The 17,403-nt window shown below is 39.7% G+C and overlaps 1 protein-coding gene and 1 non-coding gene across 10 annotated transcripts in view; both read left to right on the plus strand.

Moving 5' to 3' along the window:
- Window positions 1-17,403, plus strand: part of LOC120800517 (ELKS/Rab6-interacting/CAST family member 1-like) — a 123,335-nt gene that overhangs the window by 85,045 nt on the left and 20,887 nt on the right. For 8 of the 9 annotated variants that reach the window (XM_040146679.1, XM_040146721.1, XM_040146729.1 and 5 more), the window contains 2 exons: window positions 4,262-4,409; window positions 14,971-15,078. In XM_040146679.1, coding sequence (XP_040002613.1) covers window positions 4,262-4,409; window positions 14,971-15,078 — 256 coding nt within the window. Of the gene's footprint in view, window positions 1-4,261; window positions 4,410-14,970; window positions 15,079-15,462; window positions 15,541-17,403 lie in introns of all 9 variants that reach the window. The other variant, XR_005708993.1, reaches the window with a different exon arrangement.
- On the plus strand, window positions 10,758-10,830 carry trnak-cuu. Its single transcript has one exon. It is a non-coding gene; the product is annotated as a tRNA-Lys (tRNA).

The following is a 17,403-nucleotide window of genomic DNA, read 5'->3' on the forward strand; positions in this document are numbered from 1 at the left end:
AGATGGGGAGATAGAACGAGTGACGAAGGACAGAGGAAGGTTAAGAGAGAGAGATGAGAAGTGCAGGGTGGGCGAGAGTTACTGATAGATAATCGGTGAGAGAGAGGCTGAAAGTGATTGGGGAGAGAATATAAGCGTAAATGGAAACTTAAATTTTGAATAACCTCTGAAACATTCATATAAATGTGTGGCTGATTTACTACTCATCACCAGTAGTACTACCTGTATGAAACGTTATTCAGCCTGGTGCCAGTTTTCTATGAAGTTTTATGGTGACTTGTCAGTGGAGTGTGTTGCTGGATGGACTTGCATTGCCTGTGACAAAAGTTAAGCCAGGTTCAACTATTTTTGCCAGGTAATCCTGCATTTTCCACTGGACTACCCTACTTTGGGATCCCAGCAATGCAATCACAGTACCCTCATGGAAATAAATGAGGAGGCTGCATTTTGTGATACAGTGCTTTTTTGGTCTGCATGCAAGCAAACAGCAGATGCCATGGCTGAACAGTTAAAGACCCTAAACAGACTTTATCAACACATAATCCTGACACAGATGTGTCACACCACTGTACACAGAAAATTGATCATTTAATTTCTGTGCAGCGCAGAAATACAGCAGACTTTAAGATAATAGATGCAGCCAAAGTAAGGAAGTATGAGAGGTAACCTCTTTAACAAGCTTTTATTCTTTGCTTACTGTTAGTAGACCTTCCTTTATCCTACTTTGCTCTCCATATTGCTAAAGAAAGGAAAGACTTGAAAGGAGAGTTAAAGATCTAAGGATGCGTATCCACTGGGAACCCCTCCTCCTCACAGTGCTGGCTTCGTTGTCTTTGGTATTTTCAGTTGTAAGGATACACTGCCAACACCGCTGAGAGCATAGTATGTTTGAAAGTGCTCTCTGACAGTAGAATTGTCTAAAGCTTTAGCAAAAAGGTGCTGCACTTGAAACACTTTTTTAATGATCGCATCGCAAAAGCAGTGGCCACAACCAGCACTTGTCATAAGCATGTGTTTAGCCCTGCAAGCTGAGAAGGTCAAGCAGAGTGTTTTAAATGTGCATATATATGTGTGTGTGTGTGTGTGTGTGTGTGTGTGTGTGTGTGTGTGTGTGTGTGTGTGTGTGTGTGTGTGTGTGTGTGTGTGTGTGTGTGTGTGTGTTAGACAGAGATGAAGGGAGCGCCATAGGGAGGCCCAGAATGAAACGAGTGCATCTGGAATAAATATCATTTTATCACGGGGGTTTATAAGCACCATGTGCTGGCAGGTAAGTCTCAGATATGGTATAAAACTAGACGCACTGTTAGCTTTAACAAGACTAATGTTCCATTAGCCTTTCTGTGTTTGTGTATCTGACTCCGTCTGTGTGTGTGTGTGTGTGTGTGTGTGTGTGCTACAGTGTTTGTATGAAAAAGAAAGGGAAAGACTGTGACATTGTTCCAGTGTATCACAATCTGGAAGAAAAAGGAAATGTTCTTTCTGATAGCTTGTAGACGTGTAAGAGCTCATGTTGGTTTAAAGTTCAGAAGTATTTCACTGTTCAACATACTGATGAAGAGAAGGAGTATTTCAGATTCCCAAAAAAATGGCCAGGAGCATGGTGAAAGAGAGACATAAGCTAAATGTGTATGTCAAGACACCGCTACTCATGTGATGGTACAGTACAAAGCCTTGAAGACTGATTTTGAAACATTAGACACTAATGCATTTGAGAAATTGGGCTTATTTTGTTTGGCAGAAATAAGTTTTGCAGAAAAACATTTGTATCTTCGTCTATACGAGGTATTGCAAAAAGTTTTGGTTTGGTATTGGTATGAAAACTCTGCTATTATATAGGCACTGGTATCTAATCATTTTAACGTTTTTATGAGTGTGAGTTGTTTTGTTTTCAGTCTGCACCTCCTTAGTATAGTAACAAAAATAGAATAAACCCTTGAATGCTCTTTGGTTTTCCTTTATTAGTGTTGTAAATAAATACATTTTTCGAGTTTATCCCCAAAATATCATCATTTATCGATAAATGATAGAAATATTAAGGTATATTATGATATCATATAATATAAAGGTACAGTATCATTAATATGTGTAAATGATGCCTTGATATTCACAAATGGGAAAAGTCTTTCGCAAATAAGCATTGAGAAGTCTGACAGTGACCAGACTTCCCCAGGGAATCAAATTACCAAACCAAGTCTTGTCCCTGCCCCTGACAAGACTAGAGCAGTACAGATGCATGATGGGACACTTGCACACCGACAGTGTGGTCAGTGAGGCTGACCAAAGAATCTGTCGGTCTGCACACAGTCCAAACATGTAATCTGTCCTCATTTAGATGTTCTCATCTCTGCATTCCGTGAGGGAAACAGTGTAATTGTGTCTTGAGTAATGAAAGAAAGTGAACAAAAAAATGGCTCGTAAAAAACATAAATGAAATACGTCTCTGTCTATGTCAGTGTGGATTTGCGAGTGTATCGAGATAATTGTATGTCTGTGTGCGCATATATCTTCATACATGCTTATCTGTAGGTACAGTAATGGGATACTGGAGAGAAGTTGGTCGGAAATGTGGCCTCCTTTGCTCTTATTTCTTTTCTGCATTTTCTTTTGAACATCTTTTCTGTTGACTTTAAAATTGCAATCTAGAAACTGAAACTTTATCTTTTTGAAAGTCACTCTTGTTATACAGTGTTACCTGATTGCAAAAATACAATGTATGTAAGAAGCGAGATTCAGAGAGACAGACAGAGATAGAATATAGTTGTTTATTCATATGTAAGAGTGTGTGTGTGTGTGTGTGTGTGTGTGTGTGTGTGTGTGTGTGTGTGTGTGTGTGTGTGTGTGTGTGTGTGTGTGTGTGTGTGTGTGTGTGTGTGTGTGTGTGTGTGTGTGTGTGTGGCCAGGCTTTAAGCCCTGTGGGATTCTGGAGAAAATGTTGTGATTTAGTTTCTCTCTGGAAATGGACAGAATTCCGAGAATTCTGAACCTTGGGTTTCCTCAGAGGCACCTCAGACAGATCTGTGGCTGACGGGGTGGATGGGATGCAGCTTGTTGCTTCCTGACCACATGGAATGCTATCTATCTGTCAACCTGACCATCCAGACAGGGGTCGAGATAGAAGGAGACAAGAGGGATGGAAGCAAAGACAGAGACTAGAGAGTAGTTTAGAAACAGTGAGCCAGAGGCATTTATGTTTGTGTATTTGTGTAGTTAAATAAAGTTAAAGGTAGTCAAACACAAGGTTATTAATTGTTAAATGGAATCAGCTTTCGAACCAGATGCCAAATATATACTATCAGTACTTTGTTGGTGGCTTGTGAATCATTCCTTCAACACCAAGTGATAGGCTTAGAGCCACCACTTTGGCAGTACACATTCTGTTGAAGTGTCCATGAGAATGATACTGACTCTCTGCCTGCTCCATACTCCTATAATTGCTTGTTTTCATTAGAGAGATGAAGTGCAGAAGTCTTTTGCATTTTTTTATAGATTTTTTTTTTTCCATTTTCCTTTATTGGATAGTAGATGGTGTGGAGATAAACAAGGGAAAAAGCTGAAGATTGAACATATGCCATTAAGGTCTCCATCATAAATGAACTCGGGACATCTTGATTACATGGTGTGCGTCATACAACACAAGCCTCATATTTTTGGAAAATACACCAATTTTATCCTTTTAAATCACAATGTGGTGCTCCAATTAAGACGACTTCCCTACACTTGTTGACATGCTGTGGGTTCACCATTGCATTAAAGTGCACCCAAATTGGTATCTAGCCATGCAGAGGGATTTGGTTTCTTTTGTCCAGATTTTGAAGTATCCATCTCTGGGGTTTCTGTCTCCAGGCCAATACAAGGGAAGTGACTGGAAGTGTGTCGAGGGAAGAGGCAGGAATCTCAAGAGACAAATATCTAAAAACCTAGGCAAATACAGTAAATCTAAAACTATGTGTCTGGCTAGATATGACTAGATGCAAGAGGATAAATGTGTTTTTTAGTAATTTGGGTAAAGAAACCCTTTAAGGTGTCTCTTTAGAGCACTGAGAGATAAGAAAAAGGTTAAAATGCATTCACCTGTATCTTTTACATAATAATTTCTGTCTTAAAAGTTATAAAATCCAAAAAGTTAGCTCCCACTGCAATTAATTTCGTCTACATGCAAGATCACTAAGTGCACCCTTGAATAAATCAAATTAGTTTTTCATTTCTGAAAGCGTTGCTAATGAAATTCAATCATTTTAAAGTGTGATTGGTCTTTGTGCAGGCAAGAGGCGCTGCTGGCAGCAATAAGTGAGAAAGACGCCAACATTGCCCTGCTAGAGCTCTCCTCGTCCAAGAAGAAGAAAACCCAGGAAGAGGTGGCAGCTCTAAAGAGGGAGAAGGATAGTCTGGTTCAGCAGCTCAAACAGCAGGTATGATTACTGTGCAGACACTAACACACACACAACCTGACATCCAAGTGGACAGCGGAAAGTTTTTTTGTCAGTTATTTGAATTATAGGAGTAGAGATTGACAAGAAAGTACAAAATCAGTTTTTAAAAAGCTGAGAGAGAGCACAGGTGAGGTGGCAGTGACGAGGGGAGCAAAGAAAACAACAGAGGCAGAGAGAAACTGCGTCCAGATGTGACCACAGTCCTCCGACCACCAACGGTAAATTTAGGATTAACCTACCCCTCCTATACTCACCACACACACACAAACACACACAGAGTTCAAATCTTCTACAAATCTCTGGTGACAACTCTGCCATATGAATTTGTATTTATTTAAATGTTCTGTCTGCATACTGTATATACAAACACACATATACACAACCGTACACGTCACATCGCTGGTATGGATACACTTTCACAGAGTTCAAGCACACAAATATGTGCAGACTCCCTGATATGTACACACTCACCCCGGCCAAAAACAAGGATATAAACATGACCAAATGCCTGTGTGGTTCTACACAGAGGTCTATTCACACACACTCAGACACACGCTCACACACAGTAAAGGTTCTCATGGGTCCAGTGAACTAACCAACCCCTTAGTAGATGAGCCTTCTGGGAGTTTGGTGGACTTCTTCTTCCCCGTTCTTCCCTGTGTGCTTCTGTCTGTCTTACATGTTCTAACCATCTGTCCATCCATGAAAAAAAAAACATGTACACCAGCCTATTCATTTTTAAAACATGTATTTATGGTAGCTTGTACTGTTACTATAGCAGCTTTTTGTGCTTGCAGGACATGTGACCTTAGCTTATGAGACAGTGTTAAACCCCTAACCCACGCTGCTACATACTTTTTTATTTCTACATACCTGGGGCCAACAGTCACGGACACACATTGCACAAATCACCAGACACATGGACATGATAATGACACACAATAAATCAAAACCTAGGAGAGATTAGAGAGCTTTATATTCCCTTTTATTTCCCTTGATTCAAACTGTGAAATTTAACCGCTGTTCAGTAATAATAATTGACTGTTCAACTTCAAAACCACTCAAATAGATAACATGTTGAAACCTTTTCATGTAAAAGTAAGTTCCAGTTATTGAATATTGCCTAAAATCCACTTAATCGATAGAAAAAGCTCACAGGGATTCAGTAAGATAGATGTGGCACGTGCAAAAAAGAGAAAAATGTAGGTGTGTGCCAAAGAGTGTTTGAATTGATGTTTTAAGAAAGAAGCGGGGAGTGTTAGGGAGAGGCCGTGTCAAATTAAGTCATTATAACATGTATCACTCTCCTCTCTCCTCCTCCCTCATCCTGTCATTGCTCTGTTCATCCTATTTGAAGTCATTTATGACACCTCAGGGTCTCGAAGGGGGTTACTGACAACACAGAGACTCTGCTGTCTGCTGCTACTTCCGTGTGTGTGTGTGCGCGAGCGAGTGTGTATGTATGTTTGTGTAAGGGTGTGAGCGGTTTTGCTCCCCTCATGGTTAGTCTCTCCCTCTCTCTCTCTCTCTTTCTCTCTGCGGTGTCATAATTTTCAGTCCCTCACTGATGGATCACAGCTGAGACTTCCTCAATATTCCTTTGAGTGTGTGTGTGTGTTTGCAGTATAACCATCCAGTGAGCTGAGGGTGGTGTTGTATTTTTAGCTCGCTCCTTCAGAGTGACATCTGCACACACTTTGCCACTGATAACCTGCCTGACAGATGGACACAGAGTTACAGTATGAAATTAAAAGGGAGTATAAATCAGTGATGAAGTAAAGGATTTGGTGAGCGGTAAACTCTGGTTGCCATATGGCCAAATTTGGAAACTGTAAACAGGAAGCAGTATTTGAAGTACGGGCTAGAAAGCTAAATTTGGGCTCATCTTTGGCTTTGCCATGTCATGAATGCGGTTCACTTGTATCTGTGTTATGGACAGTGCACACAGCAATTTTTTGAAGTTTTTCTGGGAGTGTTTTTTGACTAACATCACTCATTGGTTGATCAAAGGTCAGACTGTTTTTTGAATTGATGGATGCTTGGATATTCCTTAAATACTTCTGACGTTTTACGTCTGCTATGAATTTGGGTTCAAAACACAACGGTAACCTATGCCATCGTACCATCGTCTCTGTATGTGTACCATCGTATCCACAATCATATAATCAGCCTGATTGATTAAAATTCAGTTCTCTGGGAACTCAGAAATTGACAAGAACTGCTTTGGACAAATATTTAATTTATTGCAAGTGTTAAACCGAAGGGCAGGATACATTTGAATCAGCAGAATGCAAGTACTGCAGGGCTGTTTTTAGGTTAATGTAGTTAAAGGCATTTAGAAATTGTCCCATGAAATTTTTTTCATAATCAGAGATATACTAAATATTTGTTACAGTGTATCAGTACAGTATTTTGTTGATGCTGTGCACTGTTCAATATGGCATGGCAGAGATAACCATATTTTCCCAGAAGAGACTGATAAATGGATGGATCCCTCCAAATGGATGGAATCTCTGTATTTGCAGTACTTACACTACATGCATAAAAACACACCTGTGTTTGTTACAGAATATGTATGTTTCCTACTTGTTGGCCTTTGACCCCCAACTGTAGTTTAGGCAGGAGGCTGTAAATCAAGGTGACTTCAGCTCCCTTCACTCTCTGCTACCTCTCTCACAGTCTTCTTTCTCTTCACTTTTATTCTTATTTTTATTTTCTTCAACAGCAGGCCGGAGAGACAGAGACTAAAACCATGAGAGAAAGACAGACATTGTAGTGAAGAGTGTGTGAAAGCAAAGAGAAGAGGGGGTGATTGTAAAAAAAACTCAAAAAAGACACAAACTAGCAGTTAATCACAATCATCAATCCAGAAAAGCGATCAAAACACGTTTAAGTCTCCACTGTAAAACATAGCTAGACTTTGTAGTGGAGACCACAAAGTCTTCAAACAATGCCTTTAGCCACTTGTGAACAGATGAATGTGTAATGATTTTAACTTAGAGGCAACTGCATTTGTGAAAGGATTTTTTATGTTATTCAGGGCAGAAGTCTCAGTCTAAATGATATAGAAGTCTCTTTAATTCATCAGAGAATTAGTCATTTTACAGCTTATATGCATGTGCATTAAATTTTTAAAAACTCCAGAAAAAAATACAATTTCTGTAATGTTTCTCTTTTAGAGTCATAGGGTTCGTCGTTGGTTTAATCATCATAACCTCTCCTCTTACTGAAAAAAGTGAAAAAATGTGGGTCTAATCTAATTTATTTCCACAGAGACTTATCAAAATGAAATAAGTCCCCTCAGTGCTCAACTCCAATACTTGTCGTTGTCATTTTTAAGTTTCCACTTATCAACAACTTTCTCTTCTTGACAGAGATGCAGGGGGGGAAAACAAATCTAATTTTTTATCATGATGAAATAGGTCTTGTCCAACCATGATCAGCAACTTTTCATTATTGATAATTGCACAGATATCAACAAAGGTTCTTCTTTCACGACTGGAGGGAAAGACGAAACAATAATCTCATTTAATATTCCCCAGAGCCTTATCACGATGAAATAATTTTACTTCTAAGCATGACTCAGCAATTTTTTCCCCCTCACTTCACTCCCTGTTCATTTTCTCATTCCCTACATTGTCAGTGGATTACAGCAGAGCCGCAGGAAGGATAGATGGAGGGGAGAAGAAGGAGAAGAAGAAAGGAACAATGAGGGAGGAGGAGGAGGAGTTAAATAATGGTGTGATGATTTGATTAAGTGAGAAAGAGATGGCACAGGAACAAGTGAGCTGAGGTCAGCATTCCTGACAATTAGAGAAAAGGAGAAGATGTAAAGAAAGACCAGAATGGAGAATTAGGATAGGACAGAGAGAGGGGGACTGGGGGGGAGAGGAAGAGGCGTTAATTTCTTCCTTACCATCAGTTCTCTTTGTTCAGCTCTCCTGTCTTTCCGTCTTTCATTTCCCATCACCTTCATCTTTTATCACTTTCCTCCTTGCACCACTATTCTTCATTTTCTTTCTTCTACTCTTTCACCCCACCTCCTCCCTTTTTTAAACACTGTCCCTCTTTAATTCATGGCTTTCAGGATTTAGTGTTTTGGGTTCAGTATTAGGCTACGTATGGATAGAAGACAGGCAAGAGAATAGAATAAGAAAGAGGAAGAGGATATAAGGCCTGGTCACACCAGAAAGAGACACAGCAAAATTAATCTGTGTGTGTTTTAGTTAAACAATTAGTTCTAAAAGCTAGGTGAAATACTGTAGACAAGCTTGCCCCTAACCCACTAGACAGGCGGTACATGCTAGCACTCGTCAGTAACAATAGCTACCCAATCTTCTTTCTGTTTTCTCTCTTCTGGGCCCTTTTTCTCCCCCATGGCATTTTGTTCTCAGGATTCTCCATCATTTCTTTCAACAAAAGGTTTAATGGAAGAAGGAAAAAATAAAGCTCTTCAATCGAACGAGCTTGCTAGCTGCCTTTTAACTGTTAGTTAGTAAGCTTATGAGCTTGGTCCCTAACAGAGCAATAAGGGTTGCACAGTTTATTCAGAACACAGATTTTAGACCCATAACTACTCTCTAATTGCTGTCTATAAACCATGTCTCTTTTGTGGAGCAGTTTATACTCCAACAGTATAATGCCAAACCTTTGTTGCATGTGTTTTTCAGATAACAAGAAGATTGTTGAAATCAGTACAAAATGGAAAGGGCAAAAAGAATGGAAGGGGACAACAAAGGAGAAAAATCACCATCAAAAACTTAGACAAAATGAACTAAAACACAAAAGAAACCAGTGAACTAGACAGGGAACAATGAGAAGAGGAGAGTCAAGGGAAAGATATGGAAATGAGGACATGTTGCAGGGAGAAGGAAGGAAAAGAGCGGGAGAGAGAATTAGTCACGGATACAAGGACATGTTAAGGAGCTCAAAAGTCGAGAAAGTGAGAGCAGAAAATAGATAAAATGCTATGTCTGTAGAGGAGAGAAAGACTTAAAATCAACATGGAAAATAAAATCAATAATAAAGAAAGGGGGAAAGAGAGACAAAGGAGCAGAGTGCTAGGTACTTTTTGTTACAGGACGGAGAGACTTAATCATATAAAGTACTGTGCACGAGAGAGCAGAAAGATAAAGACAGGAAGTGGGAGAAGGGAGGCACTTTAGGGATTATTTAAATACAGAAATCTCTAAGATGAGGAGAAAGAGAAGGGGACAAAGGCAGTCTGTTTGCAGAAGGGCTGGGAGATTTGGATGTGGAAAGGCCATGTTAGAGAGATCAGAGATCAGATGGCCTCTTGACACAGCTTATCCTCTTCAACTTAATTCTCTCCTCCTTTGTTCTTTCTTTGTTTGTCTCTTTCTTTCCTTCATTATTTCTTTCTAAATTTTGGCAGATCCAACCCATTTGTTCATTCATTATTAATTTCTTCATAGATCTTTCACTCAAAATCAAGGCCAAAGACACTGCTGATGAGACAACATGTAGAAAAGGGAGGAGGCAGCATTTAAAGAAGAAAGCAGCAGAACAGAGCCAGCAGGTGGTAGGGTACAGGCATTGTGTCAGTAGCCCGGCTAGTTCAGTCGCTAGAGCATTAGACTTTTAATGCCAGGGTTGTGGGTTCGAGCCCCGCATTGGGTGTGGAAGTTTTGGGCTGTGCACATCAGCTGCATATGAAATCATGTAGGAGCAGGTTATTTTCGAGGATAACAGATGAACACATACAGAAGCACCGCCTTCTGAAAAATCAATTCTCTTGGAAAATGGCATCACCGTTCAAAGAACATCCCGTGGAGCTCTCTGCGTGGACACAGGGTCTTTTAGGAGGGCAAGAGTGCTCAGACACTTACATGAGCGACCCTCATTATTGCATTTATTTATTTTTATAACCCAAACTTATGCATTCACACAGTCGACAGTTTTTGCCAGCTGACCCTTCTGCATTTGGTAGCTGCAACTGTCTTTTTTAGCCTGGAATATATGTTGAAAGTATTTGTCTAATATTATAGTTTGCTCTTTGTTTGTTGCAAGTACACTTGTCCATGTTTGTGACTGATCATATGCTGCAAAAACTGCCTCTTTTATTTGAAGGCGCTCAGGAAAACCCGGGATGGCTTAGTCGGTGGATACTCACAGTGTGGTTTACATGGGCTGCTAGCTATGATATATTTAAAGTTCGAAATAAACCACAGTTACTGCTACCCAACATGTGAGCTATCAAACTACCGGTACATAAGTCAGTTGTCGGCATCAATTCAGGATTGCCACAGATTTCTCCAGCCCCAGGCATACGATGCATACAGTTACTAGCAAAGATCACTTCATACAGCCCGGCTAGCTCAGTCGGTAGAGCATGAGACTCTTAATCTCAGGGTCGTGGGTTCGAGCCCCACGTTGGGCGCTGGTCTTTTGAACTGAAGCTGCCAGTGTATAAACTATCAGCCTGCAGTATGTCTGTCAACAGTACATAGGGCTGTAGAATGGCAGGGCTCAATATGTTAAAAGCTATTCAAACCCTGCACAAACTTCAAGAAAATCAGTGTACAAAATAGCTATTAATGCACCTTTCTATCCACTACTGTTATACAAAGACATTAATCCATTACATAGGAGGACACAACAAGATGATGTAATTAGAAAAGTTGCAGTCAAACTTTGAGTGGTTAAAAAGATGGAAATATGACATTTATGTTTGTTTCATGTAATAGTTTGATGAATGTTAAAATCCCCTCATCACTACACACAGAGGCTTTTGTCTGCTGAAAAAAATGTAATCTACCAGGAATGTGTGCTCACATACAGTATGTTTTATTGGCAACTGCAGCACAGTCCAGGAAAACTTTTGTAGGGTTAAAGTTTTTGTGAAATTCTATGTATTTCCTTGTACAGCCTGGGTAGCTCAGTCGGTAGAGCATGAGACTCTTAATCTCAGGGTAGTGGGTTTAAGCCCTCGTTGGTGTTGGAAGTTTTACGATGGGGCGACTAGGTAAATACCTATCATAGAAGTTGTTGTACAGAATGCTAAATAAGGGATGTTAATGTAGTATCCATTGTAACATAATCCCATCTGTCGTTGTTGTTCTAGCAAGTTTTTATGCTTCCTATGTACACAACACATAGTTTATTTCATTAGGACTCTTTACTGTCTGCCATTCTGTTTTATGAGATGTCTTCTTTATGTGTAACTTTTTATGTGGGTCGGAGGGAGAAGAGTCAGACCCAGAAACCCGACCCCCTGATCTGCCTGTCCTCAGCCTTAGCAGGCCTTGTGACCAAAAACAGCCCTGCATTGAAACAATTTAAGAGGCTGCACTGGTGGGGGCACCTTGCTTCAGGTACCAATAAAACGATGAAATGCGATCTAGGAAGGCTGGTTTTAGTAACAGACCCATGAGTGTGAAGGCTTGTTTGACGTCAAAACCCTGCACAGCAGTTTTATGGAAATCTGATTGCTGTCAAGCCCACATTGGGCGCAGATGCTTTGCACTGCGCTACTTATAATTTTGATGACATCAGTCAAAGACTGTGATTAGTCTATTAGAGTAATGCTCCATTGTATTGTCTAGAAGTGTAGCATTATACAAAACAACAATTTTCAAAAAGACATCAAAATTCTCTTTCTGATCACGCTAATTTGCATGGCAACAAAGGTGAACACTGGTCTGCATATTTACATGTGTAAGCTTTAGCCAGGGCAAATAAAGTTCATCATAAATCCAAAACCTTGGTAGTGGACTTTGAATTACCATTATTTGTCATAGTAGCAACATTAAATTCTGTCTTTATAGTGTACAACATGGTGCTCCGGGCATTGTGTGAGGTAGATTTTATTTAGTCCACAACTACTCAGGAAAAATGAGCCAAGTTTGTGAGATCCTGCATCACAGGTTGAAAACTGAACTTTGGCTCTAAGTAAAAATATTGTCTGATGAACCTTTTGTTAAATTTTAGTTCTTAATTTCTCTGTGTTGTGGTCTTTTACTGTTGATCAACGAGTATGATGATAAAAGCTATATATAAGCTTGAAGAACATGCAAGAAACACTGTTATGGGTTGAAAAAATAATTTGTGGAATAAACAGTCAAATAATTTTAAGTGGCGGTGGTTTACCTACTGAAGGATGTTATGGGAGAGGAAGAGACAGACAGACAAATAAACAGCTGTGTGTGTTCCTGTTTGTCTGTCTGTCTGTGTGTGTGTGTGTGTGTGTGTGTGTGTGTGTGTGTGTGTGTGTGTGTGTGTGTGTCTGTGTGTGTGAGTCTACAGGTGTAGTGGGGACTCCACATTCTGTACTTATATGGTTTCAAGATGAACTGTTTACTCAATGTCTGTTTTAAATACAAGTGTGTATTTATTTTAAAGCTGCCTTTAGAAAATGAGGAAATGAATAATGTGTGCATGCCCGAGGGAGGCTCTCTTCAACTTGACTTATGTACATAGACACGCCCACATGCTTATTCTGTCCCACATACACACCGAGTGAAATGCGTTTTTAGCACCACTATCTCCTGCTCACACACATACACCTTTAGAAATGCAGTATTTCATTTTGCTTTCAAACAAACACCTATAAAAGTTGGTATTCGCATATTTCTTTCAAACACACACGCGAAACCTCAGCCTGGCCTGCTTAAGCCCATGTTCCTTGCAGGGCTCAGTGAGAGACTAAGGGGATTTAGATTGTACAAGACAGATTTAGACTGACTCCCTCCCTCACTTTCTCTCTCTCACTCCCTCACTCTTTCCAGGTCTACTGTAGTACTACTGAAGTATAACTATAACATGAGAACCAGATGGAACAGCAAGAGAGGAAGAAGGGGGAAAGGAAAGGAGGAGAGGATAAAGAAAAGTATGGAGAAGAACAAAGAGAGGATGGCAGAACAAAAAGGGGAGAGATGAGAATGATGGAGCAAAGACAGGGAGAGAAAAGAGAGGAAATGGAAAAACAAAAGGACAAAAGTCTCCACACTATATGTTAATGTGTGTTTGTACATCACAGTGCCGCTGTATGTTTTTGTGCTTTGTGTGTATTTGTATGTATATTCTATGCTGAGGACCAGTATGGGTCTATGTTCATACCTTGCATTAAATGATGTCTTGGGCGATCCGTTCACAAGTGGACAGCTCTAAGTATGCCAGTTCACACCTGGCATTAGAATTTGTCTCCACATCCATCTTGGGTGAACACTTGTGATCGGATCTCACCTCCCTGCTCGACGCAAATAAACACGAAGAAGAAATCAGAACAATACAGACTGGATCTTCCAGGCAAAACCAAATCACCCAAGATGTTTGACACACTTCACATTTCTATGGGCTTTTCAAAATTTGTAGATGTCTTGGACAAAGCTAGCTCACATGTTTTGAGAGCGCGAATGAGTACGTACTTGTGCTTACACGGAGGACGTCAGTTGAGTAGGCAGTCCTTCACTGTGGCCCAGGACACATTCGCATACACACTGCTAAAAGAATGTGGCCATATGTGGCCCAGACCACCCCTTAATGTGGTCTTAGTGATTGTATCTCAATGTGTCCTCAGTGCGTCCTGGGTGCATTCCCACATGTACTGTTCACTTGTGATCGGATCACCGAAGACGCCTGTTGATGCCAGGTGTAAACAGGGCCTTAGACCTAGGACTGAGGACATTTTAGAAAAGTGGGAACATTTTGGCCGGTCCTCTCTTTCTGACACACTTTCAAAGGGCTGTTTGAGGGTTAAGACTTGGTTTTAAGGTTCAGGTTAGAATTAGGTTTAGGTTAGGGTCAGGGTGAGGGTTGGGGTTAGGCATTTAGTTTGGATGGTTGAGGCTAGGGTAAGGGGCTAAGAATGCATTATGTCAATAAGTGTACTCACAAAGATAGAAATACAAACGTGTGTGTGTATGTGTGTGTTGCGCAGTCTAATATTCGTCTAAGTCTTCATGGATCTCTCCACAAGTGGCAGTTAACAAGCCTGTTATTTTTCTGCACCAGTTAACAAGCTACACAACAGGTGGCATGTGAAGTTGTGTGTCTGTTTTTGGCTTGTGTGTGTGTGTGTGTGTGTGTGTGTGTGCGCGCAGTTCAAAATGTGTAAAATACATGTTATCATTACTATTATCCTTACATACAAACACAGCCACCCGAACATGTAAAACACAAACACACACGGACAGTCAGGAATTACTTTTTTCTGTCTTTGTCATTTTCTTGCTATACATTCTTGACTTTCTCTGTCTTTGTGTCTTTCTCTCCTCTTTCTTTCTCTCTCTCTCACTGTCTCCTGCACACACATGCACAAAATGTGTCTTAGTGAAGGCAAAGCTCATGGCAGTCGTCCGAAACTCTCCTCTCTTCTCACTCTGCAAATTAACCCCTGGAGGAATTCAAGGCGAGGATTTTCCTCGACTCACACACACACAATGCTTTGTGTTGTTTTTTCAAACATGAATATTATTTTTCTGTCGCTGAATCATGTCAAGTCATTATTCACTGTCTTTGTTGTGAGATATCAAATAGATCTAACTGTTTGTGATTTTTTTTTTTTTTAATCTCTCTGTAGACTCAAAACCGGATGAAGCTGATGGCGGACAACTACGAGGACGACCACCTAAAGGTCTCTTCTCCAAACTCAGACCAGTCCAACAATCACAAACCCTCCCCAGACCAGGTGAGAACTCTGCCCAGGACAGTGAGACTTCAGCTGGGACAAACCTGCCAATATCATCCCAGACCCCCTCACACCACTTCAGACTAATAGGATCACTCTTATGTGAATGAAAGCATGCTCTAATATAACATTCTAAATCTTCCTATTATTTTCATTAACAAGTTCATGTTCAATTGAAAGACAATGACTTTCTAGCTGGTAGCAAGTATTATTTATTTTTTTCTCTAATTAATCAACTTTTACTAGTTTATATATATATTTTTTTAAAGTTTCAAATTCCAATATTTCTCTACTTACTTTGTATGTCTGCAATTTCCTGTTTCGCCAAACTAACTTCCTGCTTTCTCCGAACTCACGCTGCGGTTGGACTGAACCAACCAATAGGATGATGAGGAGGGCATTTGGGCCTAGCCAATCACATGCCTTCTTTTGCTCCCTTGGTCCACCATTTTGTACAGAAGGGTGAGCGTCTTCTTTATCTGGATCCAATCACATTTAGATGTGCTCACCGTGTCACTGGTCTTTCGTCTTTCTTACTTTTGTTTCTTCCGTCTTTTTGTGGTCGTTCTGGTGTTGTGATTCAATCATTTCGCTTCTTTTGCTGTTTGATTTTTTTTTGCATTGTTTAGTTTTTTCCATCCTTTCTAATATCTACATTCAGTCTTGAAACTCTTCTTTTCTCTGTGATTTATCTTCTTCCTCGCAATATTTTGGATTTTCCCTTTTTCTTGGAGCTAAATTTCCAAATTTCCAAGAACTTTTTTTTCCCGTGGTACATAAAAACTGAAATGACTTTGATTCATGGACTAAAGAGCAATACTTGAAATCTCTTGTCTTAAAACATGGTTTTTTCAAATATCCATTCTGTTCATTTTCATCTTTACTTTTTTAATTGTTCCTCCTACTCTTGTTTGTGTGTTGTTGTTTTTTTTTACATCTTTTTTAAGTCCTTTGACGATCTTTCTGGACGAGTGCTTTTTTCAGATTCTCTTATTTTCCCTTCAGACAACATTTTTTTTCTGTCCTTATTAATGTAGTGATCCTCAGCTGGTTTTCTCAGATGAACTTAATTTGTGCGTGATTTAGCGAATGATTTAAGAAGGCTGCTCCTTTGCCACACTGTTAAGTAGAAAGTAAAGTTGTTTTTTTTATAGGAATGATAAAAGGAAGGTTTTTTCCTTGACCCTTGTCTTGTAATTTGTTTTTAATTACACAATAGGGGATTTCAGTATTTTTAAGGCCCAAAGGTCATTAATCGCACATGCACAACAACCTTCAAGTCAAGCAAGAATAAAAAACACACTGCTACAAATCGATCTTAATACATCTAATGTAGAATGCAATTTTCTTGAATAATATCGTATGTTGACACTAGTCGAGTGTTCTGAAAATCTGATTAAGTCACTTGTTCCTGTGTAATTCTTGAAACAAGTTAATTTTAATTAAGTAGAAGGTGCTTTAAGTTTTGAAATGTCGTAATGATGACAAGTAATGTGAGTTTGTACTTACATCATTGTAAGGGTGGTATTGGTTTGATCTGAAATAGGGCAGCGGGGGCAGAACCACATATGAGTAGCACATGCTGCTTTTAGCACAGTTCAGTTCCTCCAGTGGGATTTCCCATTGGGATGCTAAAAGCCAAAAGGTTCAGCAGTGGATCTGAGTTTGTCCCTGGTTATTAATTAGCGATAGCACTTCCTTGCTGATAGAGACGGAGCAGCCAGCACGCACACAACTCAGACTCCATCACTTTTACTTCGTGTGCTAGTGAATAGGTACACACACACATGTACAGACACACTTTTCCTTGGTGTGTAAGGTGGGTAATTCGCCATAGCACATTACATCAGAACAGTGAATGATTGTGACTCTTTCTATAAGAGAGGGATCTGTGCAACAGTTGGCAAATGAAATGCTTCAGAAACAACTGCAGCAGAGGAACACAGGAGAACACACGTAGCATTGTCAAGAAGATTTTTATGGTATTTTGCATTTTTAATGGTCTTGTGCTATTAGAGGCATCAGTCAAAAAGGACAGGGAAGAGGCATAATTCAGTGTTTTGGATTGTGAGGTTTTTTCAATATTTTAAAAATGACTTGACATGAATGAGTACACAAAGCTCTTACCTGTTATACCAAAGCTAACTCAGTAAGTTGTTCAGCACATATAAAAGATAACAAAAATATTTTTTTTATAATATGACTAATGCTGATGCTGTCTTTTTCATGTATCGTTTAGTGTTACTTAAAGTATTGATTTTTTATAATTACAAGTATCGGTATTTATTCGTAGATTCCTTGCCAAAATACATAAAGAAGACAGGG

The sequence above is a fragment of the Xiphias gladius genome, chromosome 2 (assembly GCF_016859285.1).
Source record: "Xiphias gladius isolate SHS-SW01 ecotype Sanya breed wild chromosome 2, ASM1685928v1, whole genome shotgun sequence".
In the NCBI taxonomy this organism is placed as follows: domain Eukaryota; kingdom Metazoa; phylum Chordata; class Actinopteri; order Istiophoriformes; family Xiphiidae; genus Xiphias; species Xiphias gladius.